The sequence below is a fragment of the Micromys minutus genome (assembly GCF_963924665.1).
Source record: "Micromys minutus genome assembly, chromosome: 16".
In the NCBI taxonomy this organism is placed as follows: domain Eukaryota; kingdom Metazoa; phylum Chordata; class Mammalia; order Rodentia; family Muridae; genus Micromys; species Micromys minutus.
This window is the reverse complement of record NC_137985.1, coordinates 49240426-49268026: the sequence shown is the minus strand read 5'-3', so window position 1 is coordinate 49268026 and position 27601 is coordinate 49240426. Positions and strand designations below refer to the sequence as shown.

Below are 27601 nucleotides of genomic sequence, written 5' to 3'. Positions count from 1 at the left end.
TGGCATTTTCAAGGGGGTTGTATTAAGTCTGTAGACTACTTTTTAGTAAGAAGGCCATTTTCACTATGTTTGTCCTACCAATCCATGAGCATAGGAGATCTTTCTACCTTCTGATGTCTTTTCCAATTTCTTTCTTCAAAGACCTGAAGTTATTTTCATACAAGACTTTCATTTTCTTGGCTAAAGTTACATCAAAATATTTTACATTATTTACAGCTATTCTAAAGAGTATTGTTTCCCTGTTTTCTTTCTCCAACCCTTTATCTTTTGGATACAGGAAAGCTACTGATTTTCTTAGTTAATCTTGTATCCAACCACTTTCCTGAAGGTGTTTATAAGCTGTAGAAGTTCCCTGATAAAATTTTTGAGGTCTCTTATGTATAATATCACATCATCTGCAAATAGTAATACTTTGACTTCTTTCCAATTTTTAAAAAAAGATTTGATTTATTTTATGTATGTGAGTACATGTCACTGTCCTGAGATATACCAGAAGAGGGCATCAGATCCTATTATAGTTGGGTGTAAGCCATCATGTGGTTGCTGGGAATTGAACTCAGTGCTCTTAACCGATGAGTCATCTCTCCAGCCCTTTCTTTCCAATCTGTATTCCCTTGGTCCCCTTCAACTGTCTTATTACTCTAGCTAGTATTTCAAGTACTATATAGAGTAGCTATGGAAAGAGTAGAAAGCCTGTCATATTTCTGATTTTAGTGGAATTGCTTTAAGTTTCTTTTCATTTAATTTGATGTTTACTATTGGCTTGCTATATATTGGCTTTATTATGTTTAGGTAGGTTTCTTGTATTCCTGATCTCTCCAAGACTTTTATTATAAAAGAGTATTAAATTTTGTCAAAGGCTTTTTCAACATATAACAAAATGATCATGCTCACTTCCAAAACATATAAAGAACTCAAAAAACAAGAAATAAATATCCAATTTAAAAATGGGATATGGATCTAAACAGAGAATTCTCAACAGAGGAATTTCAAATGGCCAAGAAACACTTAAAGAAATGTTCAACATCCTTAGCCATCAGAGAAATCAAATCAAAACAACTCTGAGATTCCATCATACACCTGTCAGAATGGCTACAATCAAAAACTCAAGTGACAGTTCATGCTAGTGAAGATGTGGAGCAAGGGGAATGCTCCTCCATTACTGGTTAAGAGTGCAACTGTACAACCACTTTGGAAATCAATATGGCAGTGTCTCAGAAAATTGGGAACTAGTCTACCTCAAGACCAGCTATTCCACTCCTAGGCATATACCCAAAGGATATTCCATCCTACCAACCTAGATGTCCCTCAACTGAAGCATAGATAAAATTTGTACAATGGAGAATTATTACTTAGCTATTATAAATTAAAATAATGAAATTTCAGGCAAATGAATGGAAATGGGGGAAAAATTCCTGAGTTGGGTAACCCAGACCCAGAAAGATGAAAGAATGTACTTACTTGTAAGTAGATATTTGCTGTAAAGTAAAAGATTACTTTACATGTTACTTTACATGTACAATCCATAGACTGAGAAGCTAACTAACTCAAAACCTTTGACGAACAATTTGACCTGCTACAAGATATGCCAGTGTAAAGGTGGCACAGATATTGTCAAAATGGCTAACCAATGACTGGTCCAGCTTGAAACCCATGCCACAACAGGGAGCCTATCCCTGATACTGCCTGGAGGACCAGGTCCCAGAGGCTAGATATCCCAGCCTCTGAGATAGAATTAAATGTAACTGGGGAGAGGAGGGAGTCAATAAAATAATTCCTAATGATGTTCTGCTATACTCATTAATTTGTGCCTAGCCCAATTTTCATCATCCAGCAACTGATGGAAACAGATGCAGAGACCCACAGCCAAGTATTAGGTGGAACTCAAGGGATTCAATAGAAAAAAAGGGGGGGAAGGAGGATTCTAGGAGCTAGGAGGCTCCAGGACACCACCAGAAGCCCCACAGAATCAATCTGGGCTCAAAAGGACTCACAAAGACTGAATTGATAACCAGGGAGCCTACATGGGTCTGACCTGGGCCCTCTACATATATGTTATAGTTGTGTACCTTGGTCTTCTCTTCTGGTGGGATCCCTAACAGAGGAAGAAGGGGCTGTCTCTGACACTTCTGTCTGCTTTGGGGGATCTGCTTTTCCTCCAACTGGGTTGCCTTGTCCAGCCTTAATATGAGGGGAAGTACCTAGTCTTATTGTAACTTGATATGCTGTATTTGGTTGACAGTCATGAAAGGCTTTCCCTTTTCTGAAGAGAAACAGAGAATCTGAGTGTAGGAGGGATGGACTAGGAGAGGAAACTGTGATTGAGATGTAATATCCGGAGAATAACTTAAAAAAAATTTTAGTGTAAAATAAACTCTTTTGAATCTTAATGTTTCCTCCTATAAAATAAAACTAATACTTACATATTATTTTACAGAGGCCTTGGAAAGATTAAATTACATCTCTATACTAATCTAACAAAAGATAAGAACTCAGGAGTAAACACTAAGAATAGACATAATGGTGTATGCCTATAACTCAAGAACTTGGGAGGCAGTTACAAAAGGATTGCACCACATTTGAGGCTGGCCTAGTCTATATAGTTAAGATCCAAGCCACTAAAGTACATGGTGAGACCCTGTCTCCAAAAACAAAAACAAAAAGCAACAGCAAAAAACCTCTTAGGCTGAATTATCATCCCAGGAAGGAAAGAATTGGGCTTCTAAGTTATTAGTAGCAAGAATGAAAAGAGATGCTAGTTTTTATGTATTCTTCTCTTCCTGCTTATATAAACAAGACACTATAGCTTAAAGCTTACTCGGGCCAGACACCGGCAAAGTATACAGATTAATGATCTATTATAATATCTGAGTTTCTATGGGCTTGCCATTTAATAATACTTAATTAGTCTTGTTGATCTGAGGCAGCTAATCAAACTAATCTAGGGGCTGTGTTGCCTTCAGTAACACCACTGAGAAAGCACACTCAAGACAATGGTTCATAACCTTGGCCATAGACCAGAATTACCTGAATGTTAGGTTTTCTGAGAGCTAGTTTCTTTTTCTTTTCTTTCTTTTCCTTCCATTCTCCTTCTTGCTTGTTTTTGTCTCTCTTTTCTTTTCTTTCTTTCTTCCTTTCTTTTTAATAAAAATTCTATGTTGCCGAGGCTGTTCTCAAACTGATCAACTTGAGTGATTCTCCTACCTTAGCCTCCCAAGTAGCTGAGGCTGCACACCCTACTGTAACTACTTGGTGTGCTTTTAGAGGTCTGATGTCCAGGCATTTCAGATGAACTGAATTAAATTTGAGAATACTAGTTTAACTACTCCTTATTAAGTTACTGCTCAGTAGACTGCTTGTTCAGCATACATAAAGTTCTAGGTTCAATTCCACTAGTGCATTAAAACCTGGTACCGGTGATGCATGCCTGTAATCTAAGCACAGGCAAGGAGAATCAGAAGTTCAAGGTGCGTATACTTCACTACATAGTGAGTTAGAGGCCAGTACAGGATACATCAGACTCTGTCTACCACCCACCCAACCCTAGTTAATAATTAAATAAAAATAAAACCACTTGTGACACCAGTGTTAGATGTTGTAGACTGTAAGAAAAAACTGTCTCAATAGACAGGTAAAGATATAAGGTACACTGAGGTAATGTTCCCCATTTTGAGAAGCTGGTTGTTGCTATGAGAAAAATAGGATCAGAATTTATTTCCTTCAGCATTAAATTCTCCTGTATCCAACTAAAGGCAACACAGACTTAGAACCATAAAGGTATCTTAAAGATTACTGTCTTAATTTTATTTACACTAAAGAAAACTGGGGCCCAGAGGTGAAATATGAACTAGTTAAACTTGTAGTAAGCTCATGGACAGAATAAGATTAGAATCTGTTTTCTCTAACTCTGAGTCAAAAGCCTTTCAATTATCCTGTGCTGAACACAGCAGCATAGTGCTAGAGTGCCTAGGTGAAAATCTGGCCCCACTAGTAAGTCAGCCATACTAGGCCAGTCATTTAATCTCACAAAACCTCTATTTTCTCACCTCACTAACAGATATTATGATGATGATATTAATAATAATTATTCCATATACTTGTAAAGACTAAAGGAGGAAAGAGAAACAAACATTGCCTGGTATACACTAAGTATACAATATTAGCTGTTCTTATTAAGAAAGATCAGCAGCATCCCAACATCCTAACAGTGGAGCAGGAATAGTTATTTGAGCTGAAGCTAATGACCATTAATGTTCCAGAGATATTACAATCTACAATTATGTCTCCAAAGAGTTTTCATATAGACAGAACTCGAAGTTCAAACCAGCTTTTACAGCTGGAACCTAAAGGAAGCTTCTGGGCAGCCTCCTGAATGAATGACATGAAAATGCTACTTCTGTTCAAGGTACTATACAGATATGAGATAATATTACTCAGTATCTGATATATAATGATACCACACAGTATCTTGTTCAGTGGTGAGCAGGGCATGTTCTTCCAGAAATCTAGAATTTCATCCTAAAAAATATACTCACATGTAAGGAAAGTTAATTAGGTAAGAACGACATCCCTTTAGGAAAGAAAGGCAGGTCAAGAAAAGAAAGGGCAAAGGGCTGAGAAACTGTATGAAGAAAAGATTTCAACATCTATGAGAGTATCAATGAGTCCTCTATATTTACAGGAAAGAAGCTGGAGAAATGTGTTCATTCTAAATGAGCTTGGCAGATCCCAAGGAAGAAAAACTTTAGGACATTATCACAACTCTTTCCCCTCTCCTGGACAATCTTGTTCCTTTTTCCATTCCTACAGATGCTAAAGTTGATTGTGAAATACTTAAGGTGTATGTGGGTGGGATTCTGAGGCAGGAGGATCACATGGCCAGTTTGGGCTATAGATCCTACAAGAGGGGGGTGAGAAAAACAAATATTACTTTGGGAGATTTATCTGTATGCATGTAATCTATGTATGAGTATGTGTGCCCATGTAAGCATGTATGGGGGTCAGAGGTCAACACTGAGTCTTGTTGTCTATAACTCTTCACCTTACTTTTAGAGGCAGGGAGTGTCTCACTAACCCTGGAGCTCACTGACTGGCTAGAATTGCCAGCTGCATGCCACTGGGATCTTTCTGTCTCTACCTCATCTCCCTCTGTTAGGACTGCAGGCCCATGGTTTATGTGGGTACTAGCATCCAAATTCATGCTTATGCAGTGGGCACTTTACACACTAAAGCATTTTTCAGCCCCAAGCTATCAAAATTCCTAAGGAGGTTTAGCTTTTGTGTTCTTTCCTGCAACAAGGATAGAAAACTGTGTGTAATACCTTGAGTCTTTAAGATAAGGGCATGGTTATTCAAAACACGTCCTTATTGTGAAGAAAAAAACCTGACTGTAGAATTCAGTGAACAGTTATGAATTTCAGGAGCTCAGAGATTCCATCAGCAAAAAGGTCATTCATATTCCCCCAAATCTTGAATTTTTCAAGTATGATAACCTCTTACTGTTCTGTAGATTATACATCTCTGCAGCTATAAAATGGCAACTGTCTCTTACCCTACCCTAGAGGCACTGATAAAATACGCTATGCATGACAGTGATTTAGAGTTAAAACACACTCCCTTCTAAATTTAAGTCAGTTTTCACACCCAAACCCAACTGAAAGCTAGACTAGAATATGATCCTGGGTTGGGTTTATTCAAAGCTTTTTGAACTTAAACATACAAAACATTCCTAATCTTAATGAAACTCAACTATCAACAATAGTAAAGACTCAGATACTACTCACTGTTTTCTATCCATATGTTACAGAAGAGAATGCAAAAGTTAAACTTAGGAATTTTGATAGACTATATCATACATTTATCTGACCAATATAATTACAGATAACACTTTAGGATTTCACATCAGAAATTTCTCAGTCTTTTAAACCAGGAAACCACTATTTGTTCCTGTTTTCCTAACAAGATTATAATACAATAAAAAGTTAGCAATGCAGTAAACAACTTGAACATGATAGCACATGAATAATGTGTATGCTGAAGTGTGCAAGTGTGTATATACAAGTGGAGATTCTAAGTCAATGTTTGGTGTCTTTCCCAATTGTTCTTCACATAATTTTTTAAGACAAGATCAAAGCCCAGGGGTCCTCCTGCCTCTGTCTCTGTAGAGCTGGAACTGTTGGGAAAAAGTGCCCATTTTTTCATTAGTTCTGGGGAGTCAAACTCAGATCCTCATGCATTTAAAAGCATGTTTAAAAAAAAAAAAAAAGTAAAAAGCTTTACTGGGCCACTCCCCAAAATATACAAGTTGTAACTTCTGTCTCAAACACTAAGCCAGCAGCCCTCTATGTTCTGCCACCCTTCAGTACTGCATCATATCTGCCACAAAAATATGAAGAAGTGTATCTCTGGGGCCGATTAATCCCACCCTCTTTAAACAACAAAACAACAAACAAAGCTTTAGTTTAGTTGCTATCCTTTGTTTGTTGTGTGCACTGGGAGCATGGTGAGCATGTGGGGTCAGAGAATAACCTGAGTTGGTGCACTTTCTAACTTTATCTAAGTTTTAGGAATTGAACCAGGTCACCAGCTTTGCACAGCAAGCACTTTTGCCTACTCAGTCATCTCATCAGCCTTGAGCCCTACATCTAAGCCAGCTGAACAAAGAAACAAAAACCTACCATAGCACTTAGGACTGTATCAAGAGCTCAGAAGGAATGACACAGGGATTCAACTATGGAGTCAAAAAAGTCTCCTCACACAATTTAGCTGCTCACTTGCAGTTGGGAAGGTCCACTACTGGTATAGAGAAAATGTCTTCCAACACTTTCCATCCTCATGCTAAACAAATTCGGCATTCTCCAAAAGCAGAAAGGAATCAAGCAACAAATCCTTGACTACTGTGATCTGCTGTAACTACTGGAACTCCACAAGTCGGAATCTAATCTCGCAGCCAGAGGTGGCACTGACAATGCCTTTATCACCTTATAAGTCAGGGCTGTACCACCATGACACTTCTTTCCCTTCATACAAAGAGGATGCTGAACGTGACTAACTCTTCAATTTGCATTTTTAATCTTCCAAATACTTTAAGGAGCTAAGTGACTATTTGGACTTTTCTTTTTCCCCAAATCTGTCCTTCTAGCACAAGTTTGTCTTTCTATAGTCCTTTCTTAATGAAATAAAGTAAAAACCTTGTTTCCTAAGCAGTACATCTTCTTAGACATCCTAACAATAGAAAAAATACTTTATTGGAGAGTCAAGACCCAGGCTCTAGGCTAGCCCTGACACAAACTCATTACAGGATACAGTGGTTTCACTTTTAGGGGTGAAAACGAAGATTAGTGTTATTAGGTAGCTACAATTTGTATAATTCTTTTTTTCAAAAGAAGTATTTTATGTATAGGAGCACACTGTAGCTTTCTTCAGACACACCAGAAGAGGGCATCAGATCCCATTATAAATGGTTGTGAACCACCATGTAGTTTTTGGGAATTAAACTTGGAACCTCTCAAAGAGCAGTCAGTGCTCTTAACCACTAAGCCATCTCTCCAGTCAAATTTGTATAATTCTAATTGTCTGTGAAACTCACTGCTATAGCCTCATCTTTAAGATGCCACACACAAGATTTCCTTAAGAACAAATAGTTTTATATTAAGCTTGCACAAAGTACTTGCACAAATGTGGTCAGGATCACCACCTTAAGACCTATATAGAATCACACCTACAAGACTTAAGAACTTACACAATGCTGGATCATATAAGATAGTACTACTAAACATTTTGACGTGTAAAACAGTAATTTTATATATTAAGTCTACTATAATTAATGCTCCCACCAAATGTATCAAGTAAGTGCTATTGATGTCCTTATTTTACAAATAAAAGAGTAGAGGCATGGAAGTCAGGAACTTGGAAAAGTATAGTTGTAATTATAGTTACAGTTAGCACACAATGGAGTTAGTATTAAACCAGGCAGCCAGGCTTCTAATCCTGTCATTTTAGCTATAAATACTATTGCTTCTCAAAACAGAAATAACAATTTTTAAAAACCAGACATCCAGAGTAAAGAAGTATCTCAGAAGTAACCAGAGCCTAACACTGAAGCCTTTGAGAAGTTGTACCTTTCACTTCAATGGTGGCATTTGCTTTAGGAGCGCTGACAAAATGATATACACAGTGGTATTCGCCTGAATCCTCAGCTCTTGGCTTATTGATCCTGCAGAGATAAGGGAAAAGAAATGAAATGTGGTAACAGGGCAACAGAAGGCAAAGCAAACAGGCAACAAGAAGGAACCTCACTTCCCAAATCTCTCTTTATTGCAACTTACCGCTTCCTCACTAAGAGCATTCTTTTATGTATTCCCAAATATTAATACCTTACTCCTTGCTTGGTACCAGTAATAGAAATGGAATGGGAATCTGGTCCTTAATCTTATGATGCTACAATTTACTGAAAGAAACAAACTACAAAACAAGCAATTGAAAATGGAGGGCTTCACCAAGCACAAATTATATTGAAATACAGAGAAGCCATCAATAAAAATTTGTTCTTTTGAAGTTCCAGACAAACAGAAGGGAGTGTTTCACAAGCCCTTTCTGAGCTTTTCTGAAGATCTGATTTAGCAGCATGCTTTACAGGAAGTCAACACAGAGAGACCTAAGTATAGTTTTTGTTGCTGTTGTTGTTGTTTTAAAGGCAAATAACCAAACCTACCAATAGCACATTTTTCCACACAAATTCAGCTTTTTTTTGAAAAAAAGAAAAAATATTATCATGCTATATTCTAGCTCTACTAGGCACTTTGCAATATGACAAACTTGTTTCCACCTCAGAATCTCCATAAATGCTCCTATACTGTTTCTCTATCACCCAGCATACTTAAGTCCTTTTCTGTTAGGTCTGAGCTCACATCTCACTTCCAAGCCATCTAAATTTCCTCCTCCCCCATTACTGTCACACTGTAGTTATTCACAGCATTTACCACAATTTGTAACCATGTATTTATCATATTGTTTGACTGATATCTGTCTCTGTAGCAGACCATGTTGTATGGAAGTAGGCACTGTCTTGGTATGTATAGCTCAGCCCTCACCTTCTTACACACACTGTAGTGAAGAAACGAGGAAGCAAGTTAATGAATGAACAAAGTTAGAATAAACAAGTCGGTGTGGACCCAGACCAAGTTAAGAAATGAGTGTAAGAAGAATGTGTGTCCAGGATATTAGTTCCTCTCAAGGCTTACAGCTGGTGACAACTTCACACAACCTCAATATACTCCTTCCTGCACACAAATGCACACACACACACACACACACACACACACCAGGAGAAGGCCAAATGCATTTCCAATCAAAGTACTGAATTTGGAAAAGATCTCAGTTCCCTGAAATAATAAGATCATACTGAATTTTTAATACATTCTTTTCATCTTTTCAACATGTACATGTAAATTCCTAATGTAGATAAGATGCGTTAATGTGAAAGATCTTTTGAGAAGCATAGAAACCAGTTTAGGAACCAGTTCAAGTTATTATAACAAAGTAACTCATAGAATGAGTGAGTGTGTGGTGGGGGGTGCATGTGCGTGCCTGCCAGCCACACCTTTTATGTGTGTATGTTTTGCTGTTTGAGGCACTGTCTTTCTTCATAATTCTGGCTGTCCTGGAATCATTATGTAGACCATGCTGGTCTTGAACTCACAGATATCCACCTGCCTCTGTCTCCCAAGTGCTGGGATTAAAGATGTACACCATCACACACAGCATCTCTCTTTTTAAAAAACATTTATCTAGTCTATGTATGTGCATGCACCTACAGGACAACTTGCCACAGTTGGCTCTTTCCTTACACTATGTGGATTCCTGGTGGCTGAGTCATCTCACTAGCTCCACAATGTATCATTTAATTAGCATTTTCATACTCATAATTGTATCATATAAATGTGAATTGCTAATGATGAAGGATTATGAACATACTCTCTCCTTTGTTCCCAGAATGTTCTCACCTGTATTCCATGTTGCTGGCATTCTTTCGGGTAGCAGTGAGTTCTACCCCATTCCTTGTCCAGTAGCTGTACATAAGGGTGTGAGAGCTGGAAGTGAGGTTACACTGCAGGGTGACAGGAAGGAGGCTGTCTCGAATAATGACCTCTTCACTGGTGACAATTCTTGGTTCTGTAATTAGAGTACATAATGACAGAGTGCCATAGTTTTCCATTGTTTGTAGCCCTGGCCTGAGAGTTAAATAGGGTAGGGTGGGGAGACTAGAAGAAAAGGGAAGGCAGACAGGACTACATTAGGACTTTCACTTTATCACTTTGGTGGAAGTTAAAAAAAGGAAAAACAATGATTATAAGCAAATGACCACTAGCGCAGACAACAGCCTGAAGACCAGCTGGCCTAGACGTGAAAGAATGGAGTATTACATGTGCTTGCACTGGCAACAATCCACTTACAGTTCTCAATACCACAATTTAGGAAGTAAGAACCACCAGCCAATTCAGCATCTATAAGGAAATGAAGCTCTGCCTTGCAGTTCTGAATGCAAAGGCAGTGTGTCATTTATGTAACAGACTCCTTACGGAGCCACTGGACCTTGGAAAAGCAACACATAATACATGTATGGTTGTTCCCACAATGGAATCTGCTAAACCTACAGCAAACCGACCACAGCCATTTCATAGAAGAGATATTAGATTTAAAAGTACACTTCCCAATGGAAGTCTCTTGCATTCTTTAAAATTTTGAGGAGTGTAACTTCTTAAAGAACCACTGACTCTTCTCCAGCCCATATTTATTCCCAAAACAATCTTTTCAAAATTGCACTTTAAAACACATTGCACTGCAAGACAATACAATTATACTAGAGCGTAATATGCCTTGGTATATGGGCTCCTAGAAACTTAGAACTGCAAGGTTTACTCCTTTCTTTTATGGGCTAGAAAAGTAAAATGACATGTTCAAGGCCAAAATTACTATCAGTGGCAAAAATGGCCCTATAAAGTACATCTGACTAAGTTTCCAATTCCCAATACCTCCTAACCCCCAAACCCTTTACCTAATGCAAGGTAAAGACCTTTCTTTCTGGTTCTATTCTGGACTTGGATAACTTAACATCTGTCTACAAAAATATTTTACAATTAGCTAAATAGAACCCATTAAGCAGAAAATTTATAAATCACATTGAATCATTTCTGGTAGGTTTATCTTGAAGGAACTTTAAAATTTTTATTTCCATATTATAATCAGAACTATGTTGCTTGTGTTTTATCTTTTCACAGATTTAGGGTTTTTTTTTTTTTCTATTTTGGATCAAATGTTGTCTTTCAGGTGAAGTCTCAACCAATCACCTTTCCCCAACCACATTAAGAAGTATGTGTCTCTTTCCCCACAATACCCCTCCTCAGACACCCATGACTGATTCCCCACTTCCCTGGATATGGCTACTTCTAGTATGTATTTCCACAGCAGCTTCCCTCATTTTATAAAGAATAGTTCTAACTCTTGATTATAGAACTGTCTCCCTCTTCCAAAACTGTTTCTTTTTATATAGTTCAGAGGAGGGAAGAGGACAGATGGAGACGTCAAGAGATATTTGGAAAATGTAGCGTCTTAATGACTTTCTATCCCATGTTATATTTCTGCTTATAAAGTTAGTATCTTTACTATCTTATGATAAAGCAAATCTTGTAATTGCCTCAATTAACAAACTGATACTGACTAATTTCCAATTCTGACAACGGGATAAGAGTTATCTTCCACTCAGTACTGGTCCTATTTAGTAACACCAAACAAGGTCTCCATATACAAATAATGGAGACATAGCAGCCACTAAGACAAAAGCAAATGCATGTAAACACGTTAGCGCATTGGTGTCCCATGATTTCAAGACACACTGAACAGAAGCCAAATCCCTGGGCTTTAAGAAGTTGAGCAGAACAGCTGCAAACCCTGCAATGGAAGGCGCACATATACCATCAGCAGAAAGCATCACAATTCCAAGAAAAATTAAAACCAAGCAAAAACAGAAGAGAAAAAGATAGAACCAGTACTCCACAGAAGAGAAATTAAAAGTATATCAAAAGCAACATTAAACCCAAACACACTTTCAAGTTTTCACTGAATTTTTATTGTCCAATTTCATATTCTATCCCACTTGGGAATCTCCTGGTTCTTCCTCTCAGATTGCACTGAGAAAGGGTGAACTCTGAGAATGAGGCCAAGAGTTTCCAGATGTTTATATACAAGGAGGCAAAGTAAATGCTACTCTTACCTGTAACGATGCAAATGATCATTGCAGCTCAGGGAGATAAAGAAGTTGATGAGAGCAATCTGGTAGACTTTCTGCTACGAAATCTTAGAAGGCAAAAGAAAGTACTTTTTCCCTTAAATGTTAAGGATCCAGGAAAGAGTCAGCTGGGAGCAAGTTGATACTTTGCCATTGGAGGACTGTAGTGTAGGGTAATCTGACTCCTGTCATTACTGTGTGTGAAACTGGCACTATGCTAAGCTACTTTGGCTACAGTACTACATTTGTGTTCTACACCAGAATGAAGGTGGGACATTTATTTCTGAGGCCCAGTGCTACCCAGTGAAAGTCCAAGAGAGATGAACATTTAGAAATTCAAATATTTTTATTTGTCACTGACTTCAGTAGGTAGGACCCTTACCCTAACCACCATGTTTATGTAAAAACATATTATGGCAAAGCAAGCCTAAAAACTGGACCCATTTCTCTTCTGGTTTACATTATTCAAAGAGCTTTGGGGAAAATACTAGTATGTCACTCTTAGACGAATTCAACCTCCCTCTAGAGGCAATGTTTCTAAGGAGCCTAAGATCACAAAACAAGTTAACTGCAGGGCATTACTGAGTTAACCAACTGATGTGGATATCCAGGGAGAGACTGACTAGCCAGGCTATGGCTCAAGTATATGCAGATACCCATAAGCCGGGTAAGTACTATGTGCTCTCAGGAACTGATGCATACTTAACTCCAAAGTCCTACTCTTATACTCCCTATATCCAGTCTTTTTAGCTGCAAGATTCTTGGAAGTGAAACTACCTAATGCCCAGTCTATAACTATGAACTTCTTCTAGAGACCTTTGTGGCCATTTTGATAATTCTGATTTTTGTTTAAGGAAAGGAGCAAGGGGGCAGGAGAAGGAGGCGTGCAAGGGAAAAAAATGTTAAAAGAAAGAAAAATTGCTGGGTTAATGTTCCCCATTTCACAGACAGGTTTTCTTTTCCTCTTCACAGAAGCAGGCTCTCTGATTCAGCAGTACCAACTGCAACAGCCCTCCTGTCTCCCTTTCACATCCCCTAGTCCAGTTTTCCAAGTGGATACAAAAGAGATACTAATGTGGTATTTTTCCATATATACATTCAAAAACATACATTCAGTTTTCCAAGTATAGAGATTTCGTATTACTGTGCTATCACCAAACTGCTCACAAAAACAGTGTGTTTTATTTACTACTTCTCTCTAAATCAGTCAGGTCTCTCACCAAGCCACTCAAAACCATGCAACAGTGTAAGAGGTCCCTCCATTAAACTGAGAATGCCCCTCAGTCATAACCAAGTCAAATGCAGGACTAGAACCCTTCCTGGTGAGAGGTCGGATTTTGTGGTGGGCTCTGCTTCCTACCATGCAGGTTTCAGAAGGAGAATTGGTCACTCAAACCTAACGTAACAGACACAGGACTTGGATTAAAGTTTAACTTTTTTTTTAAAGACAAAGAAACAGGGTGAATGATTTCCAAACTATATTTGCGTTTACCATCCACTAGGATAAGGAATTTTGTGAAAACATCAAAGTCAAGCTGTCTGTGGATAGGAACCAGATACAATTCTGACTTTCAAGACAGTGTGATAAGAGTTTTAAAAATATAATTTTCAGCTTCAGAGTACTTAGCTCCTGATAACAAGACTAAGGGAGAAAATCTCAGGTGGCTGCTTTAAAGAAAACAGGCCCAGTAAGAACTGTGCTGTTGCATTGGAGGGCTGCTGTCAGAGAAGCACATGCCACTGCTTTAGAAAAGAAAAAGAGCTGGAGCTATGGAAATATCCAAGCTTACATGCCACCCAACAAAACACACACTACCACATTGCACCTTGGCAACATTCCTATCAACAGAACAGGAAGACACCAAGTCACAGCGAGGGAAAAGGCTGGGCAGACACAAACTTAAAACCATAGAGGTGAAGGCAGCTAGCTATTCAGAGCGAGCTTCCAATAGATGAACAGGGGAAATAAAAAGTAGTTAAGAGTGGGGAAAAAAAACCAAAAATAGAAAGGCACCAGAGAAGCACTCAGCAAAAGGATAGCAGGAAACCTACTACAAAATTAAAGAGGAAGGAAAAAAACAATTTCAATGCTACCCTCATCCCACTGCCTGGCATTTGTGCTTTTAAAAAATTGTTTATTTTCCCAGTTCTCCCTCCCCACCTCTTCCCAGCGAAGCTGACTTTGGACAGTCATGGATTTCCTCAAGTTCTTTGTTCCTGAGGAGAAAGACACAGAGAAGGGTTGGGAGATAAGGGAAATAGAAAGGACAGCAAAAAAAAAAAAAAAAAAAAAAAAAAAAGTAGCCACAAATGTTTTCATACACTACAACCAAATGGGTCATGGATTTGAAAAAACAAAGACAAGGGGTGGGGTAAGCAACTATATTAGGGTAGAGGGAAAGGAAGCAGAAGGGAAGGGTCATTGGGCCACCTCTAAAGACTACAGTACTACTACTGTAGGGTGCTGGACTCACTCTGAAGGACGCTTATGGTGGCCTGGGCTCGAATCCATGTTATGGAAGGGTTTTGCCTCAAGTCATTCCGTTTGGGGTCGTTGCTGGCCCTGCACTCGTAAGTCCCAGAGTCCTCCAAGGTGAGCCGGGTTATTCTCAGCACACTCACGCCGTTTGACCCGTAGGCGGTGTTTACGGTGACACGGCGCTTCCGAGCACCGTCCCACAGCTGTCTGAAAGACTCTGCCCGGTTGACTTCTGCGTACCACCACTGGATCTCTGGCGTGGGACTCCCGACCACGTCACAGTACAGCTCAAAGGCGTCCCCCGTGAGCTTAGTTTCTGACATGGGCGACTTGACAAACCCAGCTAGAGGGAGGGGGAGCAGGAATGCAGTGACAGGCCAACCAGAAAAAAAAAAAAAAAGAATCAACAGGTGTTAATAATTTAAAGGAAAGAAAAGAAAAGAAAAAAGCAAATGAGTTGCAGAGAACAAAAAAGGATTCATTTTTAAACTATAAAGAGACAGTAATAGCAATTCATACAAGCTTTTAGAAGAAGAACCATCCTGGGAAGCTTATGAAGCAAAGGCAGGCCAATTACAAGCTGGGGCAGCCCAGATGCTGGCCAGGCAGAAGCAAGCCCACTGGAAAGCATTTTAGCAATGGGCCCAGCTGGTAGGAATGAGAAAGCCTTAGGTCTTGGGAAGAACATCCTTCCATAAAGCACAAAACCATTACCTTTCCAAACTCAGGCAAATGATGGAAGGTAACAGGAAGTGGTAATGGGTTTTTATGCCAAGTCAGGATCATTTTTGAATGAGTAAACATTTCATTAGAGATGCATCATCTTTCCTAAACCTCAACAAGAAGTACATTAACTGACCTAGTACCTTCCCTTATTATTCAGAGTCCCAATTTCAGCTGAAGGGCAGCAAATTTCTCACATGTAGGATACTAACCTTAGTTTAGACTTTTCCATATCCTAATCTTCCCTGGGCCCATAGCAAACAAACAGCTCAGCTGTCTATGCATCTATCTGAATACAGATCCTCAAGAACAGAAAAAAGGCACAGTCTGTACTTCACACCAAAGTGAGACCTATTGTGCTCAGCTCGGGAGCTGAACCAACACTAGCAGCAACCCAATCAATGCCAGTGAAGACAATGCTCTTCATGATGCTATAAATCCTACGAGTAAAATCTCCTGAAAAGCCAGTCTTTGAAATAATTGTGGCTCCTGACAGGCTGTTCCAACAAAGGGTAATTGCCTGGCTACTAACAGTCAATTCAAAGAGGATGAGAAATGTATACTGCTGAATTAAACTAAACTGGAGGGTGAAGGTTATGCTTCAACTTGCATTTTAGGCACTACTCAGAACTAATGGATGCCTACATCTTGCTTTCTATAAGACAAGTTAGGTTAGTAATGGCAGAGTTTTTTTTTAAAAAATATCATCTTCTAGACTTATTTTAAAAGCTGGAGTAAAATCTATAGTGGGAAAGATACCATGGGGCAAGTATCCACTCATCCATTCCCCAGGCTCCTCTTCCTCCCAAACTTCTACCATTAGGCAATGCCCTAAAGTATAATAAGGCAAGAACTTAAAGGAGGCACTCTGAGTGGCGGATGAGCTAAGTATGCTCACCTATAGTGAACAGATTACCACGTCAGAATCTACCAATATTAGATTTAAGAACACTCCAGAGAACAGGCGAACAAAATGAAAGGTTTTCCATCAGGTTTTCCATTGTCTAGAAGCCAGGGATGTAAACATTTCAGCTAACTGAAAATGGGAGTTGCTACATAGAAACGTTCCTGTTTATAACCAAAGCAGTATCTGCCTTTGGAGACAATCCCACTCTGTGGATCTAAGAATACTAAGGCAGTGCTGACTATCATATTTAGGTACAGGTCAAAACCTCTAAATTCATACTGGCCTTTCAACTAGCTTTCAGAGTGAATAATACAGAAATACAGTAATCAACAGGCTTAGACTAAATGTTGTGCTTTGAATATGTTATTTGAAACTTCCCCTTTGGATCTAAGACCTTTTATAAGCTCTTTCTTGCAAGATCTAGGACCTTGTAAGAAACTAATACAAGTGCAACCAGCCAAAAAAATGTCAATCCTAGACACAAAAGTTGTTTAATAAATACAGAAAAGAACTCCCAAGGTCCGGTATAGAACTGAGCTTGCTGCTGGGTAAAATGCTGATCTAAAGGGCTTTGTCTAAGTTATGCTCATAAACTGCTAACTGCCAGAAAGTTATTGCCTACAAATAGTAGAGGTTAAGGAAGCCAGTTTTAACTATCAGTCTAATTGCCAGAAAAAAAAACTAGTTATTAGTAAATTCTTGAAAACACCGTGAAGATTATTTTAATCATATTTCTGATCAGTAAAACACATTTCACTCTGACACTGTCCATAAAGGTGGGACTCTCAGATCCCTTAGATGCTGTATTTATGTACTTGACAGTGTCCTAGAAACCTATTAGTAGACTTGTGTTATGTTCTCCTTTCTTCTGAATAGCAGTTATTAGACTAAAGCTTGCTTACCAATCTGTTGACTATGCCAATATAAAAAGGATGTTCCAAGCCAGCAGAACCCATGAAATTCCAGTGCAACCCCAAATCCCAGTATTATACAACTCAAAGGTTTAGAGTAAAGGATCTAAACATAATTCCCACTGCACAAAACAAAACAAATTACTCAGCTGGAGGAAAACATGTTTAGCTAAATAGGCCAGGATTAGGTCAGGCATGGTGGCGCACACCTTTGATCTCAGTGCTCAGAGGCAGAGGCAAATGGTTCTCTGTGAATTTTGAGGCAAGCCTGGTCCACAAAGCTAGTTCTGGGATAGCCAGGGCTACACAAAGAAACCCTGTCTCAGAAACAAAACCAAAACAAACAAAATCAAGACCAAGTCAAAATTACTATTTGAATTGGTAAATTATAAGATAAATTTAAACCTTTTAAAAAACAAAATTGAGGAGGCTGGAAAGATGGCTCAGTGGACCTGAGCACTCATTCTTACAGAGGATCCAAGTTTGGTTTTCAGAAACAAATGGGTCTAGTTCCAGAGAATCCAGAGTCAGACTCCTTCTTTTGGCCTCTTTAAGAACTGCACATTCATACTGTACAAACATGCAGGCAAAAACATTTATACACATAAAATAAATCTTCTTTTAAAAGGACTGAAATTATCTTTTAAAAATTATTTTATGTGTTTTATGTATATTCGTGTTCTACTGTATGTACACCTGCATTCCAGAAGAGGCATCAGATTCCTTTAAAGATAGTCATGAGACACTATATGGGTACAGGGAATTGAACTCACGACCTCTGGATGAACTGCCAGTAGCTCTTAACAGCCAGTATGGTCTCTTAACACTGCCCACAACTGCAATCAATGTGACTTACAAGGCTAAAAAAGTTACCATAGTCATTTAAAAGTAAATTAAAGATATACTTTTTATCATTTAGTGATCTTAACCACTGAGCCATCTCTCCAGCCCACTAAAACTATCTTAAAACAGACAAGAAATATCAAAACATTAGGCAGTGTTTTCTTTAGTATTTACCCTTTTAAAAATTTTAAGCAATGCATTTTAATCACATTTACACCTATTTTATCACATTTCTCACTATACCTCCTAAATCTCCTAGCTCTACCTCCTTTTTAATAACCTACTGAGGCCACTTTGAGCTTCCTATAGATATGGGGCCATCCACTGGAGTGTGATCCAGCTAACTAGGAGTTACATCCTTAAAAACAAATAAACAAACAAACAAAGGAGTTCTCTCTCCTCCAGTAGCCATTAACTTTCAGTAAATAGTTCCTAAGTCAGGAATGGAGGCTCCTGAACCCTCCCATCTCTAAGGCAAAGATTTCTAAGTTATATATTACAGGCACTTTACATACATTATTCCCAATACTGCTTTCTAAGAAAGGTAATGTTACAAACTCTACAGCCCAAAAAAATGTTAAGTGCTGAAAGCCAGGGATGTAGCTAAGTGTTAAGAGTGCCCCCTTGCTTGGTTTTGAATCCCTAGCACTGGAGAGTCATGGAAGGATTTTTTTTTTCTTCTCATCATCATGAAAGTCTAGCTTAGAACTGAAAAATAACCCAAAGCCAAAGCATAGTCTCTTAACACTGTCCATAACTGCAATCAATGTGTCTTACAAGGCTACAAAAGTTTAAAAAAAAAAAAAAAAAGAGCACAGACATTAAAAAATAGATATACTTTTTATCATTTAATTTAGTGAATTAATTGGTGACACAAAACACTAGGTAAGCATCTTCCACTAGAATGACTTAACCAAGGTAACTTAAGTGGCCAAGCCTAAGTATACCTGGGACTACGGTGTCTTTAATTCTTATTTGGAGGCTCTTTCTCACAAACTATAGTGTTTCTACAGAAACTATGAGATTCCTTGATAGCTGAACACTCATTTTTTTAAAAGCATGTAAATAGATCTATTTCCCCTCCATACTGGGAAAGAACATTTCTATACAGCACTGTGAAATAAATCACAATTAGCAAGAAAGGTTATTGGCAATCATCTGGCCTCATTATCTATCCAAAATTAGCTCCAATTCAGAAGAACCAGCTTTCAGAAGCAGCTCAGAACCTGACTCACTGCTCTACCTTTCATCACCAAGAGCTTTCAAACAAACCGTGCTCTCAACATGAAACATATACAACGGCCTGAAGCTAGGGGACCACCAGAAGCACTTACTTGATTGCACAATGATACAAGGCTTTTAGGGAGGCATGGAATATAAGCTGTCGTTGAGACGAGTTGGTGAAAACAGAAGCAACAAAACCCAGAAAAGTGTAATGAGACATTGCATAGCTGAGGCTGGGGGATGGGAAGTGGAGATGACAGCTGGGGCTAGCAGCAGGGAAAAGGAGGAGCTCTCTGGCAGGAGAAACTGGGTGTGTAGATATGAAAAGAGTGCAAAGAGAAAGGGAACAGAGACGAGCAAGTTGTAAACTATTTCTACATATGCCCTAAGGAAAAGAATTTTTACCAATGAATACCCACTTGCCTTCAAGGTAACCACAATACAGGTAACACAAACTTCAGTCCCTTAGCTGACTACTGCCAAGGTCAAACTTCCAAAAATCTCGTCTAAACTTGCCTCTTTCTTAAAAAAAGAAAAAAGAAAAGAAAGAAAGCTGTTTCCTCCAAGCCCCCCACAACTGATTTCTGTGGGTGGCTCATGCTGTTCTCTCCTTCATATCTCAAAATAAAGAGATGATAGCAAAGATGTGAGAAAATATCTGTTCTCTCTCATACATGTCCACAAATTCAAACCAACTACTTCCAAGATAAGACTGAGCACAAGACCTACTGCTCAAGGTAGTTACATGGAAAGAGTATTTTAAATCTGCATAGAACTGCTGGGAAAATGTCAGACTTGAGCCTACACAGCTTGTTTCTGTTAACTAAGCAGACCATGCATATATCACTATTACTTAACACCAAACTAGTCAAAAGTCCATAGGCAGTCATTCCATGTATACAACCAAGAGTAAGGCAGGCTTAAAGATAGGCAAGGCAGTGGGAGTAGAAATAGGGCAACCTCATTCTCTGCAAGAGAAGATGCTGGGGGTGGTGCTGGTGCTGAACTATTAGATTATCCTGATCACTAGCACTAGGTGGAGATGGCAGACATCACAAAGCATTTTTCAAAGACAAGCCTGATCCTTTCAATAAAACAAACATGTCAAAAGTGTGGATATTAAGATCATTATAAACCAAATTCTTCCCTTGATTCTGAAATTATACCATCCAAAATAGCAACAGGATTTGTTAGCCTGAATTAGCTAGAAATCTACTTGATGTCAAAAAGTAAAAATGAGAAAAAATCTGCATAGTTTAGTGATTTAAATTTAATAAAATCAGATTGCCTGGGTTTACATGAGGTTCTGTTACTAACTATATGACCTTAGGGAAGTGGCCTAACCTCTCTGAGCTTCATCGGCTTAATCTGTAAAAAGAAGCTAATAATAGCAATTTCCTTAGAGGGTTATTGTGAGGATTACATAACAACACAGCTTAAAACAGCACATGGCACATACTAACCACTCAAAAATGTTACCTATTCTCGTATTTCTCCAAAGAAATAAATATTAAACAGACCACATAGAGCAAACTTTGGCATTGCTCTCAACAGCCTGAGAAACAGGACTTCACACACAAAATATATTTAACTTAGATTCTTTGTTGATTTGTTTAACCAAAAAATCAACCGTAACTTTTCTAATAAAATAAGGACCACTATGGTAATGGTAATGTGTGATAACAACAGATACACCTATGTTGACACAAGTAATTGGCAGTTGCTAAAAGTTGTAAACCACTGAATTGAGAGAGATTATGACCAAAGGAGGAAGCCCAATAGAGGCAGTACAACATTCTAGATCAGCCCAGACTACAAATAAAACCCTGCCTCAAAAACATAGAAAACAACCAATAAACAAAAAAGGCAGTATTTTTTACAAAGAAAGAACAGACTTTAAAAACAAAAACAAAAAAAAAAAAAAAAACAGCCCTCTCTTTCCTCCTGCATCCATCCACCTCAGTATGTTTGTGTGCATGCATGTGTGAATACTTCTGCATACGTGCTGGTGGCCATTCCCATGTAAAGGTCAGAGGACAAGCTACATTAGTCAGTTCTGGCCTTGTATTGTCCAAGTGACCTGGAATCAAGCACCTTTACCTACTGAGTTGAACCATCTCATCAACTCAGAATAAGGTATATTAATTACAAGTTGGCTTAATAATAGTGATACAGGCAAACACTAGATTTGGTTAGGATAAACTGTAAATTCAAAAGAACTTGAGATTAATTAGAGTTTGCAGGATTTTTATTAAGATCAAATCAGTTAACTTCAGCCTGAAAATAGTGTGACACTTTGAGTCAGTATCTCTACAACTTAAATTCTCTGCATTTACAACAGTTTCTTCAAATAGTAATAATGATGCTATGAAGATCATATAACATGTGTGAAACAGTTCTATAAAACTGTAAAGGATTATCCACATGTTAAATCTCCTGGAAAGACCAAAAAAAAAAAAAAAAAAAATAGTGGAGAAAATTATCTGCAACAAGCATTCTCATTTCAGTTTTGCTGCCAATTCCCACTGACTAGGCAAGCACAATCTTCTGAGCTATATGGGTTTAATGTTGACCAAGCAGGCCTGGTGCAGGCCTTTTATCCAACACTGAGAAAACAAAAACAAGCAGGTCTGTAAGTCTGAGGGCAGCCTGGTCTACATAATGAGTTCCAGACCAACTAATGGAAGACCCTTGGTGCAAAGGGGAAAAAAAAGTCACTGGCAAAGAAAAAATCCTAAATATAACTAAAAGGCCACAGGATTCTCTCATCCCAGAAAAATACAAGCACCAAATTTCTGTAGTGGTGCAGATCCAAGGCTTGATACCCTTAGTCTACACTGTCAGATAAATAAATACCTAAGGGTCTCTACTAGAGTCTTCCATTTCATCAATCACAAATTTCTCATTTGAAAACTGGAAACAATAATTCCTATCTTATCCATGATGGTAATGTGAAGTTCATATGAACCATGTATATAAAAATACCTGTAACTATGAAGCTACAAATACAGTATTAAAAATGCATATTATATAAGAACTCTATAATTTATAGCCCTAAGTAGCCCTAAGTGTTCTGTGAAGATACTTTAAAAGAAGCTGGAAAAATACAAAATCTTGACTGGGGGAAATTCCGGGGGTGGGGGCACGACTTATTTAAACCATCTATGTAATTGTGTTGTGGAGGATCCTCTGTACCCCTGGCTTGCTGTATCTAGTGGGCTGGATTCAAACTCACTCAGGAAATCCACCTGTGTACTGAGTCCTGGGATGAAGGCACGCACCAACGTGCTCAACTCTGAATGTTTTAACTTCAGCTCTCCTTCAGTGGTGGGCACTGGGGTCAAACTTGGGGTGTTAGGCTTGTTGTAGCAACCGTTGTGTCATCCCAGTGGCTTATTTAAATTTTCATTTTTCCATTTTCTGTAAGAACACTAAAAGCCACCAGCACAAAGAATTCCAACAAGTTTCAAAAAGAAAGTGACCAACTTTAAATAAAGTAAGATTATGAGTAAAAATAAAAACAACATAATCAATTTTGGCTTTTAAAAAAAAAAGATTTTCCAAAGGACTCAGTTTTAATTTTTCCAAGTGGACACTTACAATCATCTGTAACTCCAGTTTCAAGGAATTCAATGCCTTCTTTTGATCTCCATGGACACTAGGCACACTTGTAATACACAGAACCATAAAGCCAGAAACACTAATATACATAAAATGAAATGTCTTAAAATATAGAACTTGACACCAAATCTAAAAAATAGACTGAATTAGCTTCGGTTTCATTTGTGACTTCATTTTGTTTGTTTGTTTGGTTGGTTGGTTTGGGGGATTTCTTTCCTGAGACAGGGTCTCTATGGAACTCTGCTGTACAGGAATTCACTATGTAGACCAGGCTGGCCTTGAATTCACAGAAATCTACCTGCCCTGCCTCCCAAGTACAGGGATTAAAGTTATGTTTTACACCTAGCTGAACTGGAAGATTTTAATAACAAAGAAAAGAATCAGAAGGCTGAAATGAGTTCTTACATTTATTTCTCTTACAACTATAGTCCCAAGGGCTACCTCAATATCCAATAACCTTGGTGTGGGCTGAAATAGCAAAGACACTTAGTCTGGGATTTTACAGTCTTCTGATAAAATGTTTCACTACTAAATATTTACCCTGAGACTAAGAAACATTTCTTCTTTAACCCAGAGAGCAAAGTAAATAAAGTAGGAGGGGAGGGGAACTAAATATAAATCAGGTCCTATCTGACCTTGATCTTGCTTGGCCTTTTAAAAGTAGAAATATGCCCAGGTGGGAAAATGGAGCAGCCACATGCAGTTGTCAAGCTAGTTTTCCTTGGAAACTTTAAGTAAGCCATCTTTCTTGGGAGGTTTAATTTTGTGTTATGTAGCCCAAGCTGGCCATGACTTCACATCCTACTCCCTCAGACTGCTAAGTAGTAGAACTATAGGTATGGTATATCTGGCAGAAAACTGATTCACTTTTTAATTCCACAAATTAAAGCTTCTGGTACACTTGGGCCCAGAAAAGCTTCTTTTATGATCTGTTTGTAAGCCAAGAATGTTATGGCTTAAAAAGTAAACCTTCACATATTTATGCTTCTAAGTTTTGTTTTTTTAATCTCAAAAGATCACCAATATAGCTATGGTTCAAAATGGTGTTCTTAGAAAACAGAACCAATTTTAAAACAAAAGAAAAAATTGTAGACAAGCATTTTAAAAATGTACTTCAGCTGGCCCTGTGGTTAGACTTTATTACAAGCTAAATGTAAATGATATGCTATAAAGGTTGGATATACCAATTTGACAATTCTTTGCTTGACTAAAATTAATTCATGTTTCCAACTCTTCTAGGATCATCTATGTATATCCCTGTACGAGCCACTTTTAGAAAAGAATTCTGTTAAGTCAGTTTAACAAAAAAATCAAATCAAAACAAAAAATCTATCTTCAATATCTGTCAACTCTCAGTGTATGATCAGGCATCCTTTACTAGGCCTCAAGTAAGGTCTGAACACTCTGGTCTTTCTTCCATGAAAATTCTGTTAGAAAGTGGTCAGGGTGGCATGCCTTTAACCCCAGCCCTGAAAGGTAAAAGCAGGCAGATCTCTTTGAGTTCCAGGTCTATAGAGCTATTTCCAGGACAGCCAGGGCTACAGAATGAAACCCTATCTCAAAAAAAAAAAAAAAAAAAAAAAAAGGAAAGAAAGAAAAAGAAAAGATAACCTGTCAGGTTGGTTTAACCAGGATCATTCACTGATTCTCATCCTTCCCCTTAGCTTAAAGTGGTAATTTACCCACTTTAATGTGGAACCTAACCTCTGTTTAAAGTGCCACTTCCTGTCTGAACAAATCTTCTTGATCATACTTTAACAAATATCACCAGATAATCTTTACAAGTTAAACAAACCATTTTCAGGAACTATAAGTAATTAAAAACAAAAGCTAATTTCCACTACTTTTCTGTGAAGCATAACTGCCTACAGTGTAGCTTCTGGTAAAAAGCTTACAGTCTCTGACAACTACTTACAATAGTGAGTAAATGTCAAAGAATTCTGATGACTGAGGTAGGGTGACTGCTATGAGGCCAGCTGAGTTACAGAACTCAGAACACTACAACTCATCTCATTTTTTTTCTATCATGACACATCCATGAGCATAAGACAAGTTGTTAAAGCTGATCATCTAAATAAAGTCTAGAAAATATTTTATTTTAAAGAGGTAGCAAATGCCCTTGTCTGTATTTTTGTTATTATTGTTTTGTTTTCTGGGGTTTTTGATTGTCTGTTTTTTCAGACAGGGTTTCTCTGTGTAAAGCCCTGGCTGCTCTAGAACTTGTTCTGTAGAGATCCACCTGCTTCTGCCTCCAGAGTGCTCAGATTAAAAGCATGCTCCACCTCCACTGTGCTTGCTGTTTTGTTGTTTGTTTTTTTAAAAACCACTCATTGCACAGTGGGAAATTTATTATTCACATTCCAGGATGTTAGTATATCAGTTATCTTTCCAGCTTTTGAATTATTTCCAAAGAGAAATTTTATTATTATTTATCAAAGGTAAAAATGTTCCTTAGATAAAGCTTAAGGAGTGATTCTTGGACATTTTCTTGCATCAAAATCATTTGGAGAGCTTACTAACACAGACTGTTGAGAGTGATCCAGATTCTGATGCTAGTACATCTATCTGATCCAGGGACCATACTTTGATAACTACTGCTTAAGATACTCCAAAACTGCTGCATGCCCAAGTTGTTCAGACAAAAAGAAAAGTAAAAGAAAGAGCTACACAGTTATTTTTAAAACCATTCTTTCAGCAGGTGAATGGATGTTCCAAGACCAAAAGTAACAAAAAACAAACTACACTCCATAACTTTTGCTTTATATTTTCACTTTTCTATTTGGTTTTGATACAGGGTTTAAGGCACCTCAGATGGTCCTCAAACTTATGAAGCAACACTGGCCTTGAACCCCTGATCTTTCTCCTTCAGACTCCTGACTGCTAGGATTATAAACAAATGCTACAGTCCCTAGTTTGTCTTGTCCTTTCAATTTATTAATTTATAAACTGAAAATATACCTTCAATCCAATTTGCTTACTGAACTATTTCCCAAGTACTGTGCAGAGTAAAAGTTAACTTAAAATCTGAGATACAGCATCTTGATAGATTCAGGAAAAAAACTTGAAAAAAAACTAGCATCCATCCTGTTAAAAGCTCTGAAAAGGATAGGTATGGTGACATACTCCTTTAATTCCTGCACTGAGGAGACAGATCTCTGTTAATCTGAGGCTAATGTTATCTATATAATGAGTTCCAAGACAGCCAGAGCTACATATTGAGACCCTATCTTGGAAGGAAAAATGCAACCTGAAAAATTCAGACTAGAAGGAACATAATAAAGGCTCTACAAGACAAGCCTACAGACAATGTTTTATTTTTTTTATTTACTTTTTTAATATATAAATCTTTTATTGTCCCCAAATTGTACTTGTAATCAGCATCTTGTTTCTGGAGCTAGGTAACTGAGGTCTCACTCGTTAGCTGCATGGTTCCCTTCTCAGACATGTAGATGCCATCCACTTTCTGATATCCTTGTTTTTAACTGTTGTGGCTTGCTGAATCAGAGCCACTCAATTTGAAACAAGTTCAGCATCATTTCCTTCAAGGATGAATTCATCTGCCTGGGCTTGAGAGACAGAACAAGCAAGACCTGTCCTCATCCAAACCCCAGGTATGTATTTTTCACTCAAGAAATTTCAGATTTCAACCAAAGACCCATTCTTCTGAATAACGACGTTGAGAGGGAAGTGAGCACACACAGACCTCATCTTGTAGCAGAAGCCCAGTGTGACACCCTTGATCGTGTTCTGAACATGACTGCAGATGGTTCTGACAGTGGCCAGTTCCTTTCTGCTACCCCACCATTTGTCAACACGGAGCCTTTTCTTTTTCTTCCCAAGAAGACTCAGCTCTACATTGATGTGATTGAAGTCCCTCCACAGAGTTCCCCTGGGGCCCTTCACAATGACTGTGCGCCCCTTCAGAATGATGTCTGTTGTTTTCTGGAATGTCGACCATCTGATTCCTGAGAATGGTCTTCATTCTCGAAGTAGATGGGGCAAAGAGAGCAATGTTTTATTAAACAGGAAGAACTCAAAGTATTTCCACTAAAAGCAAGAACAAGGCATGGATGTCTATGTTCTCCACACTTACTCAATACAGTAGTACTTGGAAATCTAAGCTAGAGTAGTAAAACAAGAAAATCAAGTGATAGAGACAGGCAGGAAAGAGTAAAAAAAAATAGAGTACCTTTATTTGCAGACGGTATGATTCCATTCGTATGAGATTCGAAAGACTGAAAACTCTTATAGTAACACTTTACACAATACATCAGGACATAAAATTAATACACAAAAATCAGTAGCCTTCTTATATACCAATGACAAACTGAAGAAAAAAAAAAAATCAGGGAAACAGTCCCATTCACAATAGCCTCCAAAACAACAATGACAACTGTGAAATAAATCTAACCAAAAATATAAAAGACTCTATAAGAACTTGAAAACACTGAAGAAAAACCGAGGAAGACACTAAAAAATAAAGATCTCTCATGCTCACAGATTAAGATTAATCTCATTAAAATGGCTATTTTACCAAAAGCAATCTACGTATTTAATGCAATCCTAATCAATATCCAGTGATATTTTTTACCAAAACAGAAAAAAAA

General features: G+C 38.1%; 1 protein-coding gene across 2 annotated transcripts in view; it reads right to left on the bottom strand.

The window, feature by feature from the left end:
- The window catches only part of NPTN (neuroplastin), a 65478-nt gene that overhangs the window by 16259 nt on the left and 21618 nt on the right, over window positions 1-27601 (bottom strand). Inside the window, exons 2-4 of one of the 2 annotated variants that reach the window (XM_080930363.1) lie at window positions 14761-15108; window positions 10005-10173; window positions 8121-8215 (exon numbers count right to left, since the gene is read on the bottom strand). In XM_080930363.1, coding sequence (XP_080786489.1) covers window positions 8121-8215; window positions 10005-10173; window positions 14761-15108 — 612 coding nt within the window. The remainder of the gene's footprint in view (window positions 1-8120; window positions 8216-10004; window positions 10174-14760; window positions 15109-27601) is intronic. The other variant, XM_080930364.1, reaches the window with a different exon arrangement.